This window comes from Haliotis rubra, unplaced genomic scaffold (genome assembly GCF_003918875.1).
Source record: "Haliotis rubra isolate DU_JTF1 unplaced genomic scaffold, ASM391887v1 Scf42, whole genome shotgun sequence".
NCBI classification, from domain to species: Eukaryota; Metazoa; Mollusca; class Gastropoda; order Lepetellida; family Haliotidae; genus Haliotis; species Haliotis rubra.
This window is the reverse complement of record NW_025767102.1, coordinates 3,099,753-3,119,393: the sequence shown is the minus strand read 5'-3', so window position 1 is coordinate 3,119,393 and position 19,641 is coordinate 3,099,753. Positions and strand designations below refer to the sequence as shown.

Genomic DNA, 19,641 nt, shown 5'->3' with positions numbered 1-19,641 from the left:
GATTAATTACCAGTGTTAAGATTCTTTTCTTAGATATATTAGCCACAAATAGCTGCAAGATTGGTAATGCCACTTTAAGCAAAAATAACAAATGAATCAGTTTTATTACAATCATGGGGGTGGTGGGGTACAAATAGCTGCAAGATTGGTAATGCCACTTTAAGCTAAAAGTGGTAAAAAAATAACAAATGAATCAGTTTTATTACAATCATTGTTGCCATTACAGCTGGCAAAAAGACTGGGGTGGATTCAATGATATCAGGTGAACTACTCTGAGAATGTTCACTGATCTTTGCTTATTGAAGAGTTCAAGCTTTGATTTTTTATAGAATTTAATCATAGGCCATTGTCTATTTTTAGATACAGTTATCTTCTATACCAGGTATTCCTACAAGTTTCCTGGATTTTCGTCTCAAATCTTTGACTTTTAATGTTTCTATTTCTATATTTTATACATTTATATATTTTTACAGAATTATTGATCATGATAATGATGTGACAACCTTATCATCTTCAATTCTGAGCATGGGATTTTGGGCCTGTGGCAGTTTTATCACTTTTCATGAAGTCACCAAATAACTGTATGGGGAAACATAAAATATGTCTAATGACATAGAAATTAATTATATTTTATTATTCTGATATCTATGTCATTGTACACAGTAATAATTAGAAATTTGATATTTGAAAAGTCACAATTGTCATAATTTTGCTATGAACTATATGGCTGCAGAGAATAACCAGTCTTCCATGTTTATAACCATCTGACAATACAGGACGAGAGACCTACTGCTGTTTAGTAGGATTGGCGTCAACATGAAGTCTCATGGGAACATCTCTTTAACCATAACTTGTAGACAAATGCTTAGTCTCTGAATAAATATAATGTTGATGGTAACAAATAAACTCATTTAAATTGAAAAGGAGCCCAGAAGGGAGATTTTGGGAAATCTAGACTTGCTTCTTTTAGGGCTTTAGCATTGCAGTAGGGCTTGGCAGTTGGGAAATTAATGTGGAAAATAATGTGGTTCAGGGACTTTGAGACAAACTTTATAACTTGCATGAAGTGCATTTAATTGGTAGAGAGAACTTGAGCTAGAAATTATGAAGTTTGTATATATATATATTGATAAATAATTTATTAGTAACTCCAAACCCCTACCTTCAGTCAAGTAAAACAGTTTAGATTAAGTAAGGTGTCACATTTGGGTTCTCGTCAGTATAGATTGGCATAACGCCAAAAATCAAGTGAATATAGGACAAGCTGTTAACTTGAATCTAAAACATGAAATTGTTTCTTGCGAATGTGGAACATCTGTATGGCAAAATGGAGACAGCTGGTTCTGCTGAAGTTTCATTACAGGGATTTGTATTCTGCATATGCCAAAGAGTGAGAGTTTATTTACATAAATACTGTAAGAAACAACTTTTACAAGATAATGATGAACAATAAAAATTTTTTTATACCAAGTCATTTTTTTAACAGACATTTAGTGAAAATAGTGAAAATAATTTGACACATCCTATGTTTATCTTTTTTGTTTTAATTGTTTTATGTAAACCTTCACCTCATTAGAGCCATCAGGCTGATGTCTATACTTCTGTCTTATTGAGGGGATAGCAGAGGCAGGAGATTACTTAACATGAAGTCAGCAATTGTTATTCAGAAAGTAAAGACTTACTTCAGTATTTTACAATTTTTGTAGTGGTATCATATTATTTTGTCTAACCCATCGAAGATGGGGAATTTGGCATATGGCAAATATATTGAAACTAGTTAGTTGTTTTTTAATGTTCAGGACTTTTTGCTCTGTAAATTCAAATGAAATTTATTTGTTACCTTAGGTTGGTTTTGAATATATATTGAACTAAATAAATCAGGCTTCATTAATGTTTAGTGCAATATTTTCTGTAGTGAAGACTTAGCATAAAAATTAATAAAATATCCCCGTCAAAATGTTTTCTTTAGCATATACATATATATTTGGAGAGGCGGATCTGAAGCGCCATGTCGGTCATTAACATATATTTCACCATTGTGGAATATTGTAGGTCACAAGAGCAATCAGACTTTTGACATTATAACTTCAAATTTGAGAATTGCATGCAGTACAAAAGATGCAATTATTTCCAGTGTGTCTGTGTATGTATACCTGTGTTGGAGCTTTGAATGACATAAGTATAAACCAACATCACGTGCCATTTCCACACGAGCTGGATCCCCACGCAGTCACGTGTGGCTTGGCTAAATGATGGCTATCGTCACACTGTCAATGGCTTTATGAAGGCGGCATGAGGTTGTAACAATGTTGTTCAGTTTATTGCTTTATTTCATATTGATTAATGATAACACGAGGCAAATTGATGCTGAATGCAGACATGTTGCAAGTCGGTGTCTCAGTTTGAGCAAATGATATGTAGGAAGTTGACACAGTTCTGTGGTAAGTATTGAGTTTCTTAATAGTTTTAACGATAATGGGTAATTATTGAATCTGTTACAGGACCTGGTTAATTTTATTGATTCGATGTATTAATTTGGTTGTTTTGTGAGGATTGTATATGCGGACATTTTATACATTGAGAGGCGGCCATGTATGCCACATATCTGGGTATGGATATTTTGAATTTATTGATGGTATCACTGACCCACGGCCGAGTTGCTGAATGTTTTCGTGACATTGAATGACCATTTATTGGGTAGGCTATTGAAGGTCTGTGAATATGGGTTTAATTAAATAATTTGTTTTATATTAAAAATGTTGAAAGTCAGTGTCTCAATTGGAGCAAATGATATGTAAGAAGTTGACACAGTTTGTGTGGTAAGTATTGAGTTTGTTAATAGTTTTAGCAATAATGGGGTAATTATTTGTTAGCAGACCTGGTCAATTTTGTTGATTGGATTCATTAATATGGTTGTTTTTTGAACATTGTATATGTATGCCATATATCTAGGTTTAGATTAATTGAATGTATTGCTGGTGTCACTTACCCATGGCAGAGTCACTGAATGTTTTTATGACCTTCAATGACCATTTATTTGATAGGTAATTGAAAGATGTCAGTGTACGTGGATTTAATTAAATAATTTGTTTTAAGTATGACATGTTGAAGTGAATTGGAAATGAAAGTCATTTTCATTATATTCTAATAACAATTTTCTTCATGATCACAATAAATTAATCAGTAGGTTTTCATCAAAATATGAAAATAATAGTTCGATGGAGATTCATTGTCTATGCTATTTTCGACATGTTATTCACATGATGCATGTTTTAAACTGCATTTGATTTTATTTCCTTTTGTTAAATTAACATCTTTGAATGTTCATCAAACATAAACACTGAAAACGATATTTAGTAGGGTATGTTGACGTAGAAATATGGTGACACAATTCATGTGAAAGAAATCATAATGTTACGTATTTAGGTGGTTGGTGTATATGTAAGTAGATTTATATGATGCCTCACAGGCAACTTAATCGACACAGTATTTCACACCTATTTTCACAGTTCTGAAGTACAAACAATCCCTACTCCAATGCTTTTATCCTTGCATTCTTGGCATTAAACCTTTAACACAATTTATCAATTTTATCAAGTGGACACTTAACAGAATTTTGTTGCTGGAAGGTTGAGTTTTCGGGAAGTATCAATTCCTTATTTGAAAAGAAAAACTGAGTGATTTGTTAGTTTCTTGGTTTCTTCCAACTTTCCTGAACTATCTTCAGAGAACCTTATAAATGTCAAACAAATATTTCAGTTTATGTTGTTTCAAGTATATCAGCTCGACTGCAATATCGATATGACTATAACTGTCACTGATGGTTTTTTAATGGCTGGTTATTCTTTTGGAAGTAAGCGTAATAGGAAGTAATTGTTAGAGAATTACCTTAAATGTTCAGTCAATCAAGCGTGAAGAGGATGCATGTTGGTTACAATAGCTGTAAAGAATATCTACCGACTCTTTCCGATTAAGCATCATTTTGGTTTGTGACTCTGTTAAATGGCAGGGTGGTGTGGTAGCCCAATGGTTCAGTAGAATTGTTTGTCCCCTACTGGGATATTGTTGGAATATTGCTAAAAGCTGCATAAAACCATTCTGACTCACTTATTGTTAAATGCTCAAGTAATGCAGCAATAACTACACTTTCATTCTATTGTCCCAGGATGAAAAAAGTCACAGCTTTTATAAGTTTAACATCAGCAATGAAAGTCTTGGAAAGGGTTTGATGGGAGGCAACTTTTGCATGTAAATCATCGTGGAGAGGCTTGCTGATGAATAGCGAAGTGTTTTCTCTAGTTCTCTCAGCATGAGAACAAGTTGACAGGGAAGGTTACTCTGACTGTACCAAGTAATGAATGGTTTATGATTATTGTGGAAGCAGTTATCGATGACCAGCATCACCCTAACATTTCTACACTGTAATTATGTGACGCCAATGGATTTGCTCTGGCAGCACGAAAATGTTATTTTGTTATTATTTTCACAACCAGTGGTTCGCTTTGAAACATGCTGAGAAATTGTTTCTGATGGAAATTCACATGAGCTATGTGTTATGTCATCATTAATTTTAGATTTTTACAGTTTGACACGTCTTTATTGCTTTGTCAAGAAAGTTCAGACATTGAACGAATGACAGTGCAATGCATAGTGACATTAAAAATGCTTATTAAATTTCATTCTCAATTTCAGTGCGGTTGTCACTTCCTTTTTCCATTTTCAGAGCTTTCATTTCAAGTGTAAGTCTGATCCGATTATATAACATGGCTGTCATGGCAGCCATACTGAAAATATCAGTTGCTCAGTACTATTATCAATTTCAAATATTAATGATGTTTTTGCTATCAAGACAGTTGGACAATTTTATTTTCATAGTTATTGGTAATATGTATTATGAAATAATGATTGAATGCAAGTATTCCAGTATAATTCGAAGTAGCTGACCCGTGAAGATTCATGTTGGAATTGATCTTCATGCTTGTTGTAAGAGGCAACTAACAGGATCGGGTGGTCAGGCTCGCTGGCTTGGTTGACACGTCTTTGTATCCCAATTGCGTAGATCAATGCTCATGCTGTTGATCACTGGATTGTCTGGTCCAATTACAGACCGCGCCTTATAGCTGGAATATTGCTGAGTGCAGCGTAAAACAAAACTCACTCACTCACTCACTCACTCACTCACTCACTCACTCACTCGAAGGAGCTACAGAGCCTTTGACTCCATTTGTGACCAATACAATATTCGTTTCTGTGTTTCTGTTGATAAAAGATAACTGTGTGTTGTTTAAATGCTACTGCCAGTGTTATGGACTATCCCCACATGGGTACAATGTGTGAAGCCCATTTCTGGTGTCCCCCGCCGTGATGTTGCTGGAATATTGCTAAAAGCGGCGTAAAACCAAACAGTCAGTCAGTCAGTCAGTCAGTCAGTCAGTCAGTGTTATGGACTAGAGACCTATACTCATACATATGGCAAACCCTGTACCAATCAGTTTAGATAATAAATGTCTTCTTCTAGAAGGAATATAAAGATTCACAGCAAATGGCTTGCTTTACCAACGCCGAATCTCTAATTATGGTTTGATCTGATAATGGACCTTGGCGTGTCAACATCATCCCTTGAGTTTTGCCAAAGTGGCTATAAACGCCCATAAACTACAAAACTCTGTACCTTCGCTCCACACACAGTCATATAACTGAAATGATGTTTAAAATAGCGTTGATCCAGCTCATTCGCACACTTATGTAAAGGTAATTGTCATCAGGTTTGAATATCCAGCCAGCTGATGCATTAAGTGCTCACATGATGTTAATCCCGACTGTGTTACATAAACTTGCAGCTGCCCAAAGAAGTTGTAACGACAACATGAAGCCCCCAGTCATGCTTGTTGAAATGTACGTTATGGCTGTCAGGGACTTAAACACAAGCAACAGGCGCTAAAAGGGATGATTTCCTCCAAATTATGTAAGAGTTGCTAAGATAGAAAGACGTTCTGCCTGAGATGTAAAGAGCAGGCCCCGATTTCTCGAAACAAACTTAAGTTTTTACTCAAATTTCAAACTGAGTTTGACAATATAATACAGGTGAATTTTTAACTCAACTGCATTTTTAAAATGAAAAAAGCCCAAAGAACTTAAGTAATCTATCCACCAAACTCAAATTGTCTACTATGTTTTGAGTTTCATGTCAATTTCTGTTAATCTGGGAAATGCATTTTCCTGCATTTTCTCAAATTTGAGTAAGAACACTAACTTAAGTCAAAACTCAGACTTAAGTTTGTTTGAGAAATCGGGGCCAAATCACCATTCATATATTCACTCACTGACCATAATTGTTCACTAATTCCTCGTTGTTTGTGTCCCCAGGCCTCATCCATTGCAGTGTCCCTACAGGCTATTGAAACCAGCTGACTTGCTGAGGGAAATGTACAAGCTTCACATGCAACAGAGAGACTGGCAATCTTGCTATTGTGTTGGAGGACGATTATTGTAACCACAGCGTTCAGCTAGAGAGGAGAGCTAAACCTGTCTATTCTCTTGTGAGTGACATGTATATGATGTGTGGAAGAAGAGGTAACGACATCTACCCTCGTAGATTTCATGTGGAGTCCTTGGGGGCAGTTATCCCTTTAGGATCGTCGATTTCGATGGTGCATTGATGGAGGCGGGAGATGTGGAGGATCTTCTTCTGGAATATTTACTCATTTCATCCGTGACATGTTGAATATGCGTCAGTTTCGACTTTCGATTGAAATGTATGTAAATGGATTGCAATACGCTATTGACACTGCATTGAGGAGATATTGATGTCCGTTGCATGTGAATAGAATATTTGTCTATGTATTGATGGTTTGCATTTCGAGTCTGTGGAAGTGAAAGTGGAAGCATGTGTTGATGTAAGCACAGATAGCCATTGAGAACTGGAGTGGCATGTCTTGACAGTAGCGAAATTGACAAGCTGACGTCGTGAATTGTTAGATCATAATATTTACAAGGCTAAGGAGTTTTTGTCGTAGACTTGATGTCTACCAAACGTATTGACTGCTTCTCTGCAATCACGTATTGGAGCATATTTCAATGGTGATTTTACTGGAGTGTAAATTTGAACAGAGCACTTCAACTGGAATAAATTCCAACAGTTTCTATCAGAACATATTTCAACAGTGTTTGCACTGGAGCATAAATTTCAACAGAGGACTTCAACTGGAATAAATACCAACATCTTCTACCAGAACATATTTCAATAGTGTTTCGATCAGGACATATTTCAACATTGTTTCCACCAGAACATATTTCCACAGTGTTTCGATCAGGACATATTTCAACATTGTTTCCACCAGAACATATTTCCACAGTGTTTCCACCAGAACATATTTCCACAGTGTTCAGACTGTTGTTTACTTTCAGTAATGTTGGAAAAACAAGAAACTGGATGACCAGTTTATATTTGTGTGTGGCTGAAATCAACATCACCTGTCTGTAATCCCTGCCCTGACATCAGTATTGCATTTCATGGTGGTTGAAATAAACATCAGTCACATCTCGAGGATCTCCTGACAAATTAAGTTTTAAGATCATAGGATCTAAAGGATAATTTCTTCTATTTGTGTCATCGCAGAGTACCAAATTCACAATGGGACGGAAAGTGAATTTAACACATCTTTCCCAGGAAGAATGTGAACAAGTGTTGGAAGTGATCCAGAAGGATTTTGAGTTACGACAGAAGGAGAAGGAACGATTAAGGTGAGGGAATGAGTTGTCAGATGTGTTGTCAACAGTTGTGTTATCAACAGCTGTGTTGTAAACAGCTGTGTTATCAACAGCTGTGTTGTAAACAGCTGTGTTATCAACAGTTGTGTTATCAACAGCTGTGTTATCAACAGCTGTGCTGTTGTGTTAAACAGCTGTGTTGTCAACAGCTGTGTTATCAACACAGTTGTGTTATCAACAGCTGTGTTATCAACAGCTGTAAACAGTTGTGTTATCAACAGCTGTGTTATCAACTGTTGTATCAAAACAGCTGTGTTGTCAAACAGTTGTGTTGTCAACAGTTGTGTTATCAACAGCTGTGTTATCAACAGTTGTGTTATCAACAGTTGTGTTGTTGTCAACAGCTGTGTTATCAACAGCTGTGTTGTCAACAGTTGTGTTATCAACAGCTGTGTTGTAAACAGCTGTGTTATCAACAGTTGTGTTATCAACAGCTGTGTTGTCAACAGCTGTGTTATCAACAGCTGTGTTATCAACAGCTGTGTTGTCAACAGTTGTGTTTAGCTGTGTCAACAGTTATCAACAGCTGTGTTATCAGCAGTGTTATCAACAGTTGTGTTATCAACAGCTGTGTTATCAACAGCTGTGTTATCAACAGCTGTGTTATCAACAGTTGTGTTGTAAACAGCTGTGTTATCAACAGCTGTGTTATCAACAGTTGTGTTATCAACAGCTGTGTTATCAACAGCTGTGTTATCAACAGCTGTGTTGTCAACAGTTGTGTTATCAACAGCTGTGTTATAAACAGCTGTGTTATCAACAGTTGTGTTATCAACAGCTGTGTTGTAAACAGTTGTGTTGTAAACAGGTGTGTTATCAACAGCTGTGTTATCAACAGCTGTGTGTTATCAACAGCTGTGTTGTCAACAGCTGTGTTATCAACAGTTGTGTTGTCAACAGTTGTGTTATCAACAGCCAGTGTTATCAACAGTGTTATCAACAGTTGTGTTGTGTTATCAACAGTTGTGTTGTCAACAGCATCAACAGCTGTGTGTTATCAACAGTTGTGTTATCAACAGTTGTGTTATCAACAGCTGTGTTATCAACAGCTGTGTTATCAACAGCTGTGTTATCAACAGCTGTGTTATCAACAGTTGTGTTGTCAACAGTAGTGTTATCAACTGTTATCAAGTGAATGGGAAGCATTCATGTGTTTAATTTAAAGCAGACCTATTGTGTCATGTCTTGTTTGTTATGTAAGTGGTTGTATGTGATTGTCTTTGTAAGTTTGTGGTTGTACATGGTTGTAGTTGACAGTATGTGTATGTAGTTGTATGTGATTGTACATGGCTACATGTATGTATGATGGCTATATGTGGTTGTATGAGGGTTGTGGATGTATGAAGGTTGTACATAGTCATGGTTGTATGTGGTTGTACAGAGTCATGTATTCATACACAGTCTTGTGTGTATGTGATTGTATATGTTTGTACATGGCTATATGTGGTTGTGGATATATGTGGTTGTGTGTGGTTGTTTGAGGATTGTACATTGAATTATTTGTATGTGTTTGTGGCTATATGTCATTGTTGGAGGGTTGTACTTCTTCAACTTTCTATGTGGTTTTATAAGAATTGTACACAATAGTGGTTATAAATGATTGTACATGTATGTGCTTGTGGTAGTATGTGGTTGTACAGAGTCCTGGCTTTATGTAATCATACACGGTCATGTCTGTGTGTGATGGTATATGTTTGAACATTGGTCTCGTTGTATGTGTTTGTATGTCATTGTTGGAGGGTTGTACTTAAGAAATCTTTCTATGTAGTTTTATAAGAATTGTACACAATAGTGGTTATAAATGATTGTACATGTATATGGTTATGGTTGTATGTGGTTGCATGAAGGTTGTTTATAGTTGTGGTTGTTCATGGTTGTATGTACGGTTGTATATGGTTGTACTTAGAGATAAAACTGTCTCTCTTTGCTACAAGTCTTTGTCACATCTCCCATGTCTTGAGGGCAGAATGTTGTAAGCAGATGCAAGATGCTTCTGACAGGGTCATTAAAAGCAAAATGGTTACATTATCCAGCCAGGCTTCACTGCATACAGTCATATCTCAGAACATATCTACAATCTGTATATGATCTGTAGATTTTCTGTCTCCTGTCCTAGAATGATATGATATCAAATCTGTGTACAAATGCAGACTGACCATTTCTGTCAGAGATGATCATCTTGTCTGCATGATCTACAGATTGCATGAATTCCATCAGGGATTCTTTGACCTCACGCTGACCAAATGTCTTAGTGAGGTTATTGCTCTATCCATTGTTTGTTCATAGTCCGTCCATCATCTGACCATTAACATTTGTTGTCTTACCTGAAATGTCTAAAGGGATGAACCGGGAAGCTTATAGAATGTCCAGAATATGACCAGTGATTTGGGGGTTAACTCCGCTAGGAACAGTATTTCAGTTGTATTACTGTTTCTCTACAGACAAATATCCTGGGTGATACATACTTATATGTTTGCCAGTACCATTGATAAGATAATTCCTATTGGAGAAAATTGTTAATTTCCTGAAAAATGAGGATTTTAGGATCTATATTATTTAATCTAACTTTGAAAATAACAATAATGAGATGAAACAGCATTTAATTTTGCTCGACATTCTTGTTAAGTGTTTTATGTATACTCACACAGAAGGTATTATGTGGCATTTGATTAGCTATATATTTTATGGTTGTGTTTTCATCAGTTGAAGATATATTATCTCATAACTGACTAACTCACCATTGTGTACTAATTGCTTAATAGTCATTGATTATTTTTGTATTGAAGGTTTAGCAAACAATTTCATGAAACCTTTACATTCAAAATTTGTGATCCTGAAACTTTTTTGTTCAGTTAAGAATACCAAGGGTTTGTGTTGCATTTTTGCTCTGAATGATGTCACTGATTTCGAAATTATGTTTGACATATTTTGTTTTCAATGATGTAATATTTGAATTCTTGTTGGCAATTTTTTTAAAAAGAATTGATTTAATGTGTTTTAGTGTGTATAGAGTTTTGTTTTAAAAATGAAAAAAGGTTATTTTTTTAGTATTTTTCTCACAAATAAGATGTTAAGTGAAAAAACCCATCAGGTCTAACATATTTTTAGTTGATCTTTATTTGTAAAGTTGAATCAAGATAAAAAATGTCTCAATATGTAAAGTGTGAAGGTTCATTTCCCGAGCTTCAACCAGACCGTAAGAATCCAGTTCATGGTGACCTGACCAATCAGGCTATCTTCTCAAGCTCTGAAGACATGAACTAAATTCAATCATAATGGGTTGTGTCCAACAGCACACAAATATAGGACTGCATGCACTGATGTGTAACGGTTATTGGTGTCCAGCAGGTATCGTGGTCAAGGAGGAGGTGTCATATTGTGTTAGGTGCACTGAGTTGTGACCAATCTCCTCAGATTTTGGGAATTCTTTGTGGTCAGTTGAACCCTCTATCATGCTAAGAAGAAACAGGACACTTGAAGCTTTGGTGAAAAGCAAAGGATGTGAATAACTTAATGTTCAAATCTTTTGATCTGTTTCCTTTTCTTTTTATCAAAAGAAATGGTTACTGAGCTTTTCAGAAATTGTTTTTGTCATGATAGGTCAGCTGTGTATTTGAGCATTTTATGAGTTTTATGGGTTAACGCTGTGATTAAATCATTTGTTCATTGCCCAGGATCAATTCCTCAATTGGCTCCACTGTGTAGAACCCATTTCTTGATCCCTTGGTGGGATATTGCTGGAATATTTCAGGAATTTATGTTGACTTTTGACATTAAACTTTCAGTATTTCTTATTTTACATTCATTTCAAATGTATGTAAAGTAAAAGTATAACAAGTAGCAACTATTATAATACTACTCCAATAATGTTGGCAACTATTGCAATGTTATTCCTGTAGTGTTGGCAACTATTGTAATACTACTCCAATAATGTTGGCAACTATTGCAATGCTATTCCTGTAGTGTTGGCAACTATTATAATACTACTCCAATAATGTTGGCAACTGTTGTAATACTATTCCTGTAGTGTTGACAACTATTGTAATACTACTCCAACAATGTTGGCAACTATTGCAATGCTATTCCTGTAGTGTTGGCAACTATTGTAATACTACTCCAATAATGTTGGCAACTATTGCAATGTTATTCCTGTAGTGTTGGCAACTATTGTAATACTACTCCAATAATGTTGGCAACTATTGCAATGTTATTCCTGTAGAGTTGGCAACTATTGTAATACTACTCCAATAATGTTGGCAACTATTGTAATGCTATTCCTGTAGTGTTGGCTATACTCCAATAATGTGTATTCCTGTAGTGTTGGCACTACTCCAATAATGTTGGCAACTATTGTAATGTTATTCCTGTAGTGTTGGCAACTATTGTAATACTACTCCAATAATGTTGGCTCTATTGCAATGTTATTCCTGTAGTGTTGGCAACTATTGTAATACTACTCCAATAATGTTGGCAACTATTGCAATGCTATTCCTGTAGTGTTGGCAACTATTGTAATACTACTCCAATAATGTTGGCAACTATTGCAATGCTATTCCTGTAGTGTTGGCAACTATTGTAATGCTTCTCCAATAATGTTGGCAACTATTGCAATGTTATTCCTGTAGTGTTGGCAACTATTGTAATACTACTCCAATAGTGTTGGCAATTATTGCAATGCTATTCCTGTAGAGTTGGCAACTATTGTAATACTACTCCAATAATATTGGCAACTATTGCAATGTTATTCCTGTAGTGTTGGCAACTATTTAAATACTACTCAAATAATATTGGCAACTATTACAATGTTATTTCTGTAGTGTTGGCAACTTTTGTAATACTACTCCAATAATGTTGGAAACTATTGCAATGTTATTTCTGTAGTATTGGCAACTATTGTAATACTACTCCAATAATGTTGGCAACTATTGCAATGTTATTCCTGTAGAGTTGGCAAATGTTGTAATACTACTCCAATAATGTTGGCAACAATTGTAATGTTATTCCTGTAGTGTTGGCAACTATTGTAATACTACTCCAATAATGTTGGCAACAATTGTAATGTTATTCCTGTAGAGTTGGCAACTATTGTAATACTACTCCAATAATGTTGGCAACTATTGCAATGTTATTCCTGTAGTGTTGGCAACTATTGTAATACTACTCCAATAATGTTGGCAACAGTTGTCATGTTATTCCTGTAGTGTTGGCAACTATTGTAATACTACTCCAATAATGTTGGCAACTATTGTAATACTACTCCAATAATGTTGGCAACTATTGCAATGTTATTCCTGTAGTGTTGGCAACTATTGTAATACTACTCCAATAATGTTGGCAACTATTACAATGTTATTTCTGTAGTGTTGGCAACTTTTGTAATACTACTCCAATAATGTTGGCAACTATTGCAATGTTATTCCTGTAGTGTTGGCAACTATTGTAATACTACTCCAATAATGTTGGCAACTATTGCAATGCTATTCCTGTAGTGTTGGCAACTATTGTAATACTACTCCAATAATGTTGGCAACTATTGCAATGCTATTCCTGTAGAGTTGGCAACTATTGTAATACTACTCCAATAATGTTGGCAACAATTGTAATGTTATTCCTGTAGTGTTGGCAACTATTGTAATACTACTCCAATAATGTTGGCCAATTGTAATGTTATTCCTGTAGTGTTGGCAACTATTGTAATACTACTCCAATAATGTTGGCAACTATTGCAATGCTATTCCTGTAGTGTTGGCAACTATTGTAATACTACTCCAATAATGTTGGCAACAGTTGTAATGTTATTCCTGTAGTGTTGGCAACTCTTGTAATACTACTCCAATAATGTTGGCAACTGTTGTAATACTACTCCAATAATGTTGGCAACTATTGCAATGCTATTCCTGTAGTGTTGGCAACTATTGTAATACTACTCAATAATGTTGGCAACAGTTGTAATGTTATTCCTGTAGTGTTGGCAACTCTTGTAATACTACTCCAATAATGTTGGCAACAGTTGTAGTGGCAAGTTTACTAACTCCCATAATGTTGGCAACTATTGCAATGCTATTCCTGTAGTGTTGGCAACTATTGTAATACTACTCCAATAATGTTGGCAACTATTGCAATGCTATTCCTGTAGTGTTGGCAACTATTGTAATACTACTTCAATAATGTTGGCAACTATTGCAATGCTATTCCTGTAGAGTTGGCAACTAGTGTAATACTACTCCAATAATGTTGGCCATTATTGTAATGCTACTCCAATAATGTTGGCAACTATTGCAATGCTATTCCTGTAGTGTTGGCAACTATTGTAATACTACTCCAATAATGTTGGCAACAGTTGTAATGTTATTCCTGTAGTGTTGACAACTATTGTAATACTACGTCAATAATGTTGGCAACTATTGTAATACTACTCCAATAATGTTGGCAACTATTGCAATGCTATTCCTGTAGTGTTGGCAACTATTGTAATACTACTCCAATAATGTTGGCAACTATTGCAATGCTATTCCTGTAATGTTGGCAACTATTGTAATACTACTCCAATAATGTTGGCAACTATTGCAATGCTATTCCTGTAGAGTTGGCAACTAGTGTAATACTACTCCAATAATGTTGGCCATTATTGTAATGCTACTCCAATAATGTTGGCAACTATTGCAATGCTATTCCTGTAGTGTTGGCAACTATTGTAATACTACTCCAATAATGTTGGCAACTATTGCAATGCTATTCCTGTAGAGTTGGCAACTATTGTAATACTACTCCAATAATGTTGGCAACTATTGTAATGCTACTCCAATAATGTTGGCAACTATTGCAATGTTATTCCTGTAGTGTTGGCAACGATTGTAATACTACTCCAATAATGTTGGCAACTATTGCAATACTGTTCCTATAATGTTGGCAACTATTGCAATGCTATTCCAGTAGTGTTGGCAACTATTGTAATACTACTCCAATAATGTTGGCAACTATTGTAATGCTATTCCTGTAGTGTTGACAGCTATTGTAATACTACTCCAATAATGTTGGCAACTATTGTAATGCTACTCTAATAATGTTGGAAACTATTGCAATACTATTTCTATAATGTTGGCAACTATTGCAATGCTATTCCGGTAGTGTTGGCTACTCTTGTGTAAACTTGAAGATTTCCCCAGTATTTATCCTTGACAGTAAACAAAGTGAGGTCCCATTCAATATAAGCTATACCAGTATTGCAGATCTAAAAGTAGATGACACGTGGTATAAATATACATTCAGTTGAAGTGTTCAGTGCCACCGACCAGGCTTTATCTGCTATTTTATTGGGATGTCCTGGGAAAAAAGGGAAGTGAAAGTCTCAGGAGTTGGCCCAGATAATATATAGCGTGTTAATGTCACACTGTATTGTGTGGAAGTGTCCTCGCTCAGCCAGCAGATTGGCATCATTATCATGTGTATGTCATGAGTAATAGGTGCTCAGTGGTGTCTGACACATCAGGGTGCTTGAAAAAGACATGCTCTTGTTGATGGAGGTGATGCACAGTTTGTGTTGGAAAGTTGGTGATCTTAATCCTTAACACCCAATCAATTGCGCATGGGAGAGTAGAGAGATGATGATAATAGTGATTATGATGATGATGAGGTAGATGATGTCGTTGATGAGGACAGTGAAGAAGAGGTCAATGATGATGAATATGATAAGGATGATGATGAGGTAGATGATTGTGATGTGATGATGAGAATGATGAAGGCATTGATGATGATGATGATGATGATGATGATGATGATGATGATGATTATAAGGATGATAATGAGAGTGATGAAGATGTTGATGATTATGATGATGATTATGATGATGATTGTGATGGTGATGAGACTAAAAATGGTGATGATGAGAATGATGAAGGTATTGTTGTTGTTGTTGATGATGATGATGAGGTAGATGATGGTGTTGTTGATGAGGACAGTGAAGAAGAGGTCAATGAGGATGATGATGATGGTGATGATGACGAGGTAGATGATTGTTATGTGATGGTGATGATGAGACTACAAATGGTGATGATAAGAGTGATGAAGGTATTGTTGATGGTGATGATGATAAGGATGATGATGAGGTGGACGATTGTAATGTGATGGTGATGATGAGAGTGATGAAGGTATTGTTGTTGTTGATGATGAAGATGATTATGATGATAAGGATGATGATGAGGTAGATGATGGTGTTGTTGATGAGGACAGTGAAGAGGTCAGTGATGATGATGATGATGATGATGACGAGGTAGATGATTGTTATGTGATGGTGATGGTGAGAGTGATGAAGGTATTGTTGTTGTTGATGATGGTGAAGATTGTGACTTTTGTATAAACATTATGTAACCAAATGAACTCAGTATGGGTCATTTCAACTGATACATAACAAATGTATACATATATTCCACATCATTCAATATTCTACTCACATAAACATTAATTACACTTTACTTTCATGGGAAATCAAAACGTATATATCATTTGGCTCAAGGTCAACAAGTACAAGCAACAAGATAGGGATTTTCACGACAGCGACCTCAGTTCAGTTCATGACACAGTGTATTGCACGACATACATGACCTTCTCTTGGAGGTTGATAGAAACATCTGTTTGATTCAAACTGTCATCATATTATGCATGGTTACTGCTCAGTGGGGTGTGAAATTCCAAAGTCAATACAATCTACATCAGACATAGCGCTTATTGTGGGACCTGACTGTACATCATCAAATAACAGGTTTCTGGACTATGGATTTAGTACATAGTTGGGGATGAAACACATTTTCCTTGGGCCCTGATTTTGGATATTTACATGGATAGACATGTGTCTTTCATACAAGCTGTATAGACTTGATGTCATGACATGAAAGTCCCTTTGTCCATGTTTAGGGCCTTGCCTTGCCTACATTGTGGGCAACTGAAAAGTTAATATGGAACAATTTAAATGACTTTAGAAATATTTTGGCAACATCCTTTTTCCAGAAATTGAGTTTCTTGAAAAAATAAACAATAAAGAAAATAGACTGAAACTTTGATAACCTTTCATAAAATTGACAAAGTCGTTATTGGCACTCTGGTCTAATATTGGCATACATTGGTCTTACATTGGCACTATGATCTAATATTGCTGCCAAGATCTGCAATTGGTACTATGTTCTTAAATATTGGTACCATGGTCTAGTATTGGCACTATGATCTTATATTGGTGCCAAGATCTGCAATTGGTACTATGTTCTTAAATATTGGTACCATGGTCTAGTATTGGCACTATGATCTAATATTGGTGCCAAGATCTGCAATTGGTACTATGTTCTTAAATATTGGTACCATGGTCTAGTACTGGCACTATGATCTTATATTGACATAGTGGCCTGTTGTTGACACCATGATTTGATACTGTGCCTCAATGTTAGCGCTCTGGTCTGACGTCATCATATTGGTCTAATACTGGCAGTATAGCATGTGTCAGTCGAGTTGTGCCTTTGATATAGGTCAAAGGCATGTTTTCAAGAATAATCTTTCCCAAAACAATTTTTACCTAGCACTTTTTGCTAAATTCTTCTTATCAGACATATGGGTGGTTGGGTAGCCTAGTGGATAAAGTGTTCGCTCGTCATGCCAAAGACCCGGATTCAATTCCCCACATGGGTACAATGTGTGAATCCCATTTCTGGTGTCCCCCGGCGTGATATTGCTGGAATATTGCTAAAAGCGGCGTAAGACTAAACTCACTTATTCTTATCAGACATGAGATGTTAACAGGAGTGAGTGAGTACGGTTTTACACTGCTTTTAGGAATATTCCCACAATATCATGAGAACCATTTATAAATAGACTTCACACATTGTTCCCATGTGGGGAATTGAACCTGGGTCCTTGGCGTGACGAGTGAATGCTGTCACCACTAGGCTACCCCAACGTCACAGATGTTAACAGATTATGCATGTCATACCTGAGTGTAAATCGCGAGTTAAGGCAAGTCATGATGACATGTTCATGGAGAGTTGAGGTTGCAGCAGTGTCGATATTGGTTGAAGTATGACCATCAATAAAGGAATGTTTGTGGAAGATAACATTGTAATTTGTAGCCATGGTGATAACACGGGCAAGGGTGCAGAGTAAACAAGCGGAAAATGCAATTTGGAATTGTTTGGAAATTTTTTGAGAGCATTGTATGACTATTGAATACCTTTTTGTGGCAGCCTCAGATTGTTTTCAGATACATGTTTAAAGATTTTTGGAAGATATTCCTTTTGTGTTTTAACTGGGCTGTTTATAAATTGCATTTTAAGGATGAGTTTATTTTTAGACTTTCATAATGTTGGTTTGCTCATAGCAATTGAGATTAAACAAATGTTTTAGTATTCGTGAGACTGAAGCTCTTAAACCAATGAATCTGAACCTCACTCACTCACTCCATTTGGGGCGGTCAGGTAGCCTAGTGGTGAAAGCGTTCACTTGTCACACCAAGGACCGGGTTTGATTTACACATGGGTATAATGTGTGAAGCCAATTTCTGGTGTAGCCCATCATGATATTGCTGGAATATTGCTTATTATAGGTTGCGTAAAACTAAACTCACTCACTCCTGTGGAAACACCAACTCTCTACTTTCTTGACTGATTCTACTTCCTTGTTTTTTAACCCGTTTGACTGGTACTGATCACAGCTTTATATAGGTTTGTGTAATCCACACCGTTCTTGTCGACCATCTTTAAATAGCCATTATTGCACCAAGACTATCGTGTCAAGGGTAAGTAATTGTTTCTTCAATGACAATAGAACCAAACAGTTAACTGTACTGAAAACTGGATCATGCTTTGAGATGGTATTAGTTACCGAAGCTGATATGTTAGATTGTTAATTTAACATGGAATCTGGTTTCTGGTTCTCAATCACATTTTGTGATTTTAGCTTCCCAGTATGTCAGAAAACGTTGTATTACTTATCCATTTGATTGTATTTATAAGATACTGTATAACACTGTTAATTTATCCAGGAATCTGTTTTCCAGATCTTGATGTTATTTTAACCAAATCATTTATTGAGGGAATTGTGTTATAATTTATACAGGCATCTGGTTTCTGGATCTTCATCCTATTTTGACCAAAATAGTTAACCACGCCAAAGCTCAATATAACTTGTCAACGGCATTCTAAGCACAAAAGATACCATGTAATATTGTTCATTTATTGCCTACGAGGACGAAAATATCTGGGTTTATATTTTTCATACGCTCCTAGGGCAAAATATCACTTTGTCATGGTGATGTGACGCCACTAACAATGCTATGACGCCACGTTTCTTCTGTGACATCGCGTTGTACATACGGCGACGGCGGGTAGCCAGCCTATGTTTGAAGTAGATTTGGGTTTATTTTCCTCAATTTGACGACTTCGGTAACAAGTAGAATATTATATTCGTGCCCATATCATACTATGTTTACGACACTCGTGCCTAAATATCAGTATATCTCTCGCTCTCGCTCGGGAAATACCAACATTTTGGCACTCATGTAGTAAACATTATATTAGTATGACATGGGCACTCATATAACATCCTATATTTATCAAGCAATCAGGTTTCTGGATCTCAATAATATTTTTTACTAAAATAGTTATAAACTTGGATTACACGTCCAGACAATCAACATATGTCCAATGTATGTTGACACCAATGTCCCTTAAGAACTGGCACAATAATAGACTGTAAAAGTAGCATGAGGATACGCAATAGTTACCTGGATCAAATTAATTCCAGTTTATTTTACCTTATGAGTAGTCTAGATCAGGTTGAGTCCTGTTCATCTATTGTCTCTACTTAATGAACGACCAATGAATGACCAAATAT

At 35.9% G+C, this 19,641-nt stretch overlaps 1 protein-coding gene across 1 annotated transcript in view; it reads left to right on the top strand.

Annotated features, from left to right (window-relative positions):
• The window catches only part of LOC124288524 (muscle M-line assembly protein unc-89-like), a 185,524-nt gene that overhangs the window by 42,885 nt on the left and 122,998 nt on the right, over positions 1-19,641 (top strand). The window contains 1 exon segment of the mRNA XM_046725046.1: positions 6,367-7,743. Coding sequence (XP_046581002.1) covers positions 7,634-7,743 — 110 coding nt within the window. The 5' untranslated portion in view covers positions 6,367-7,633.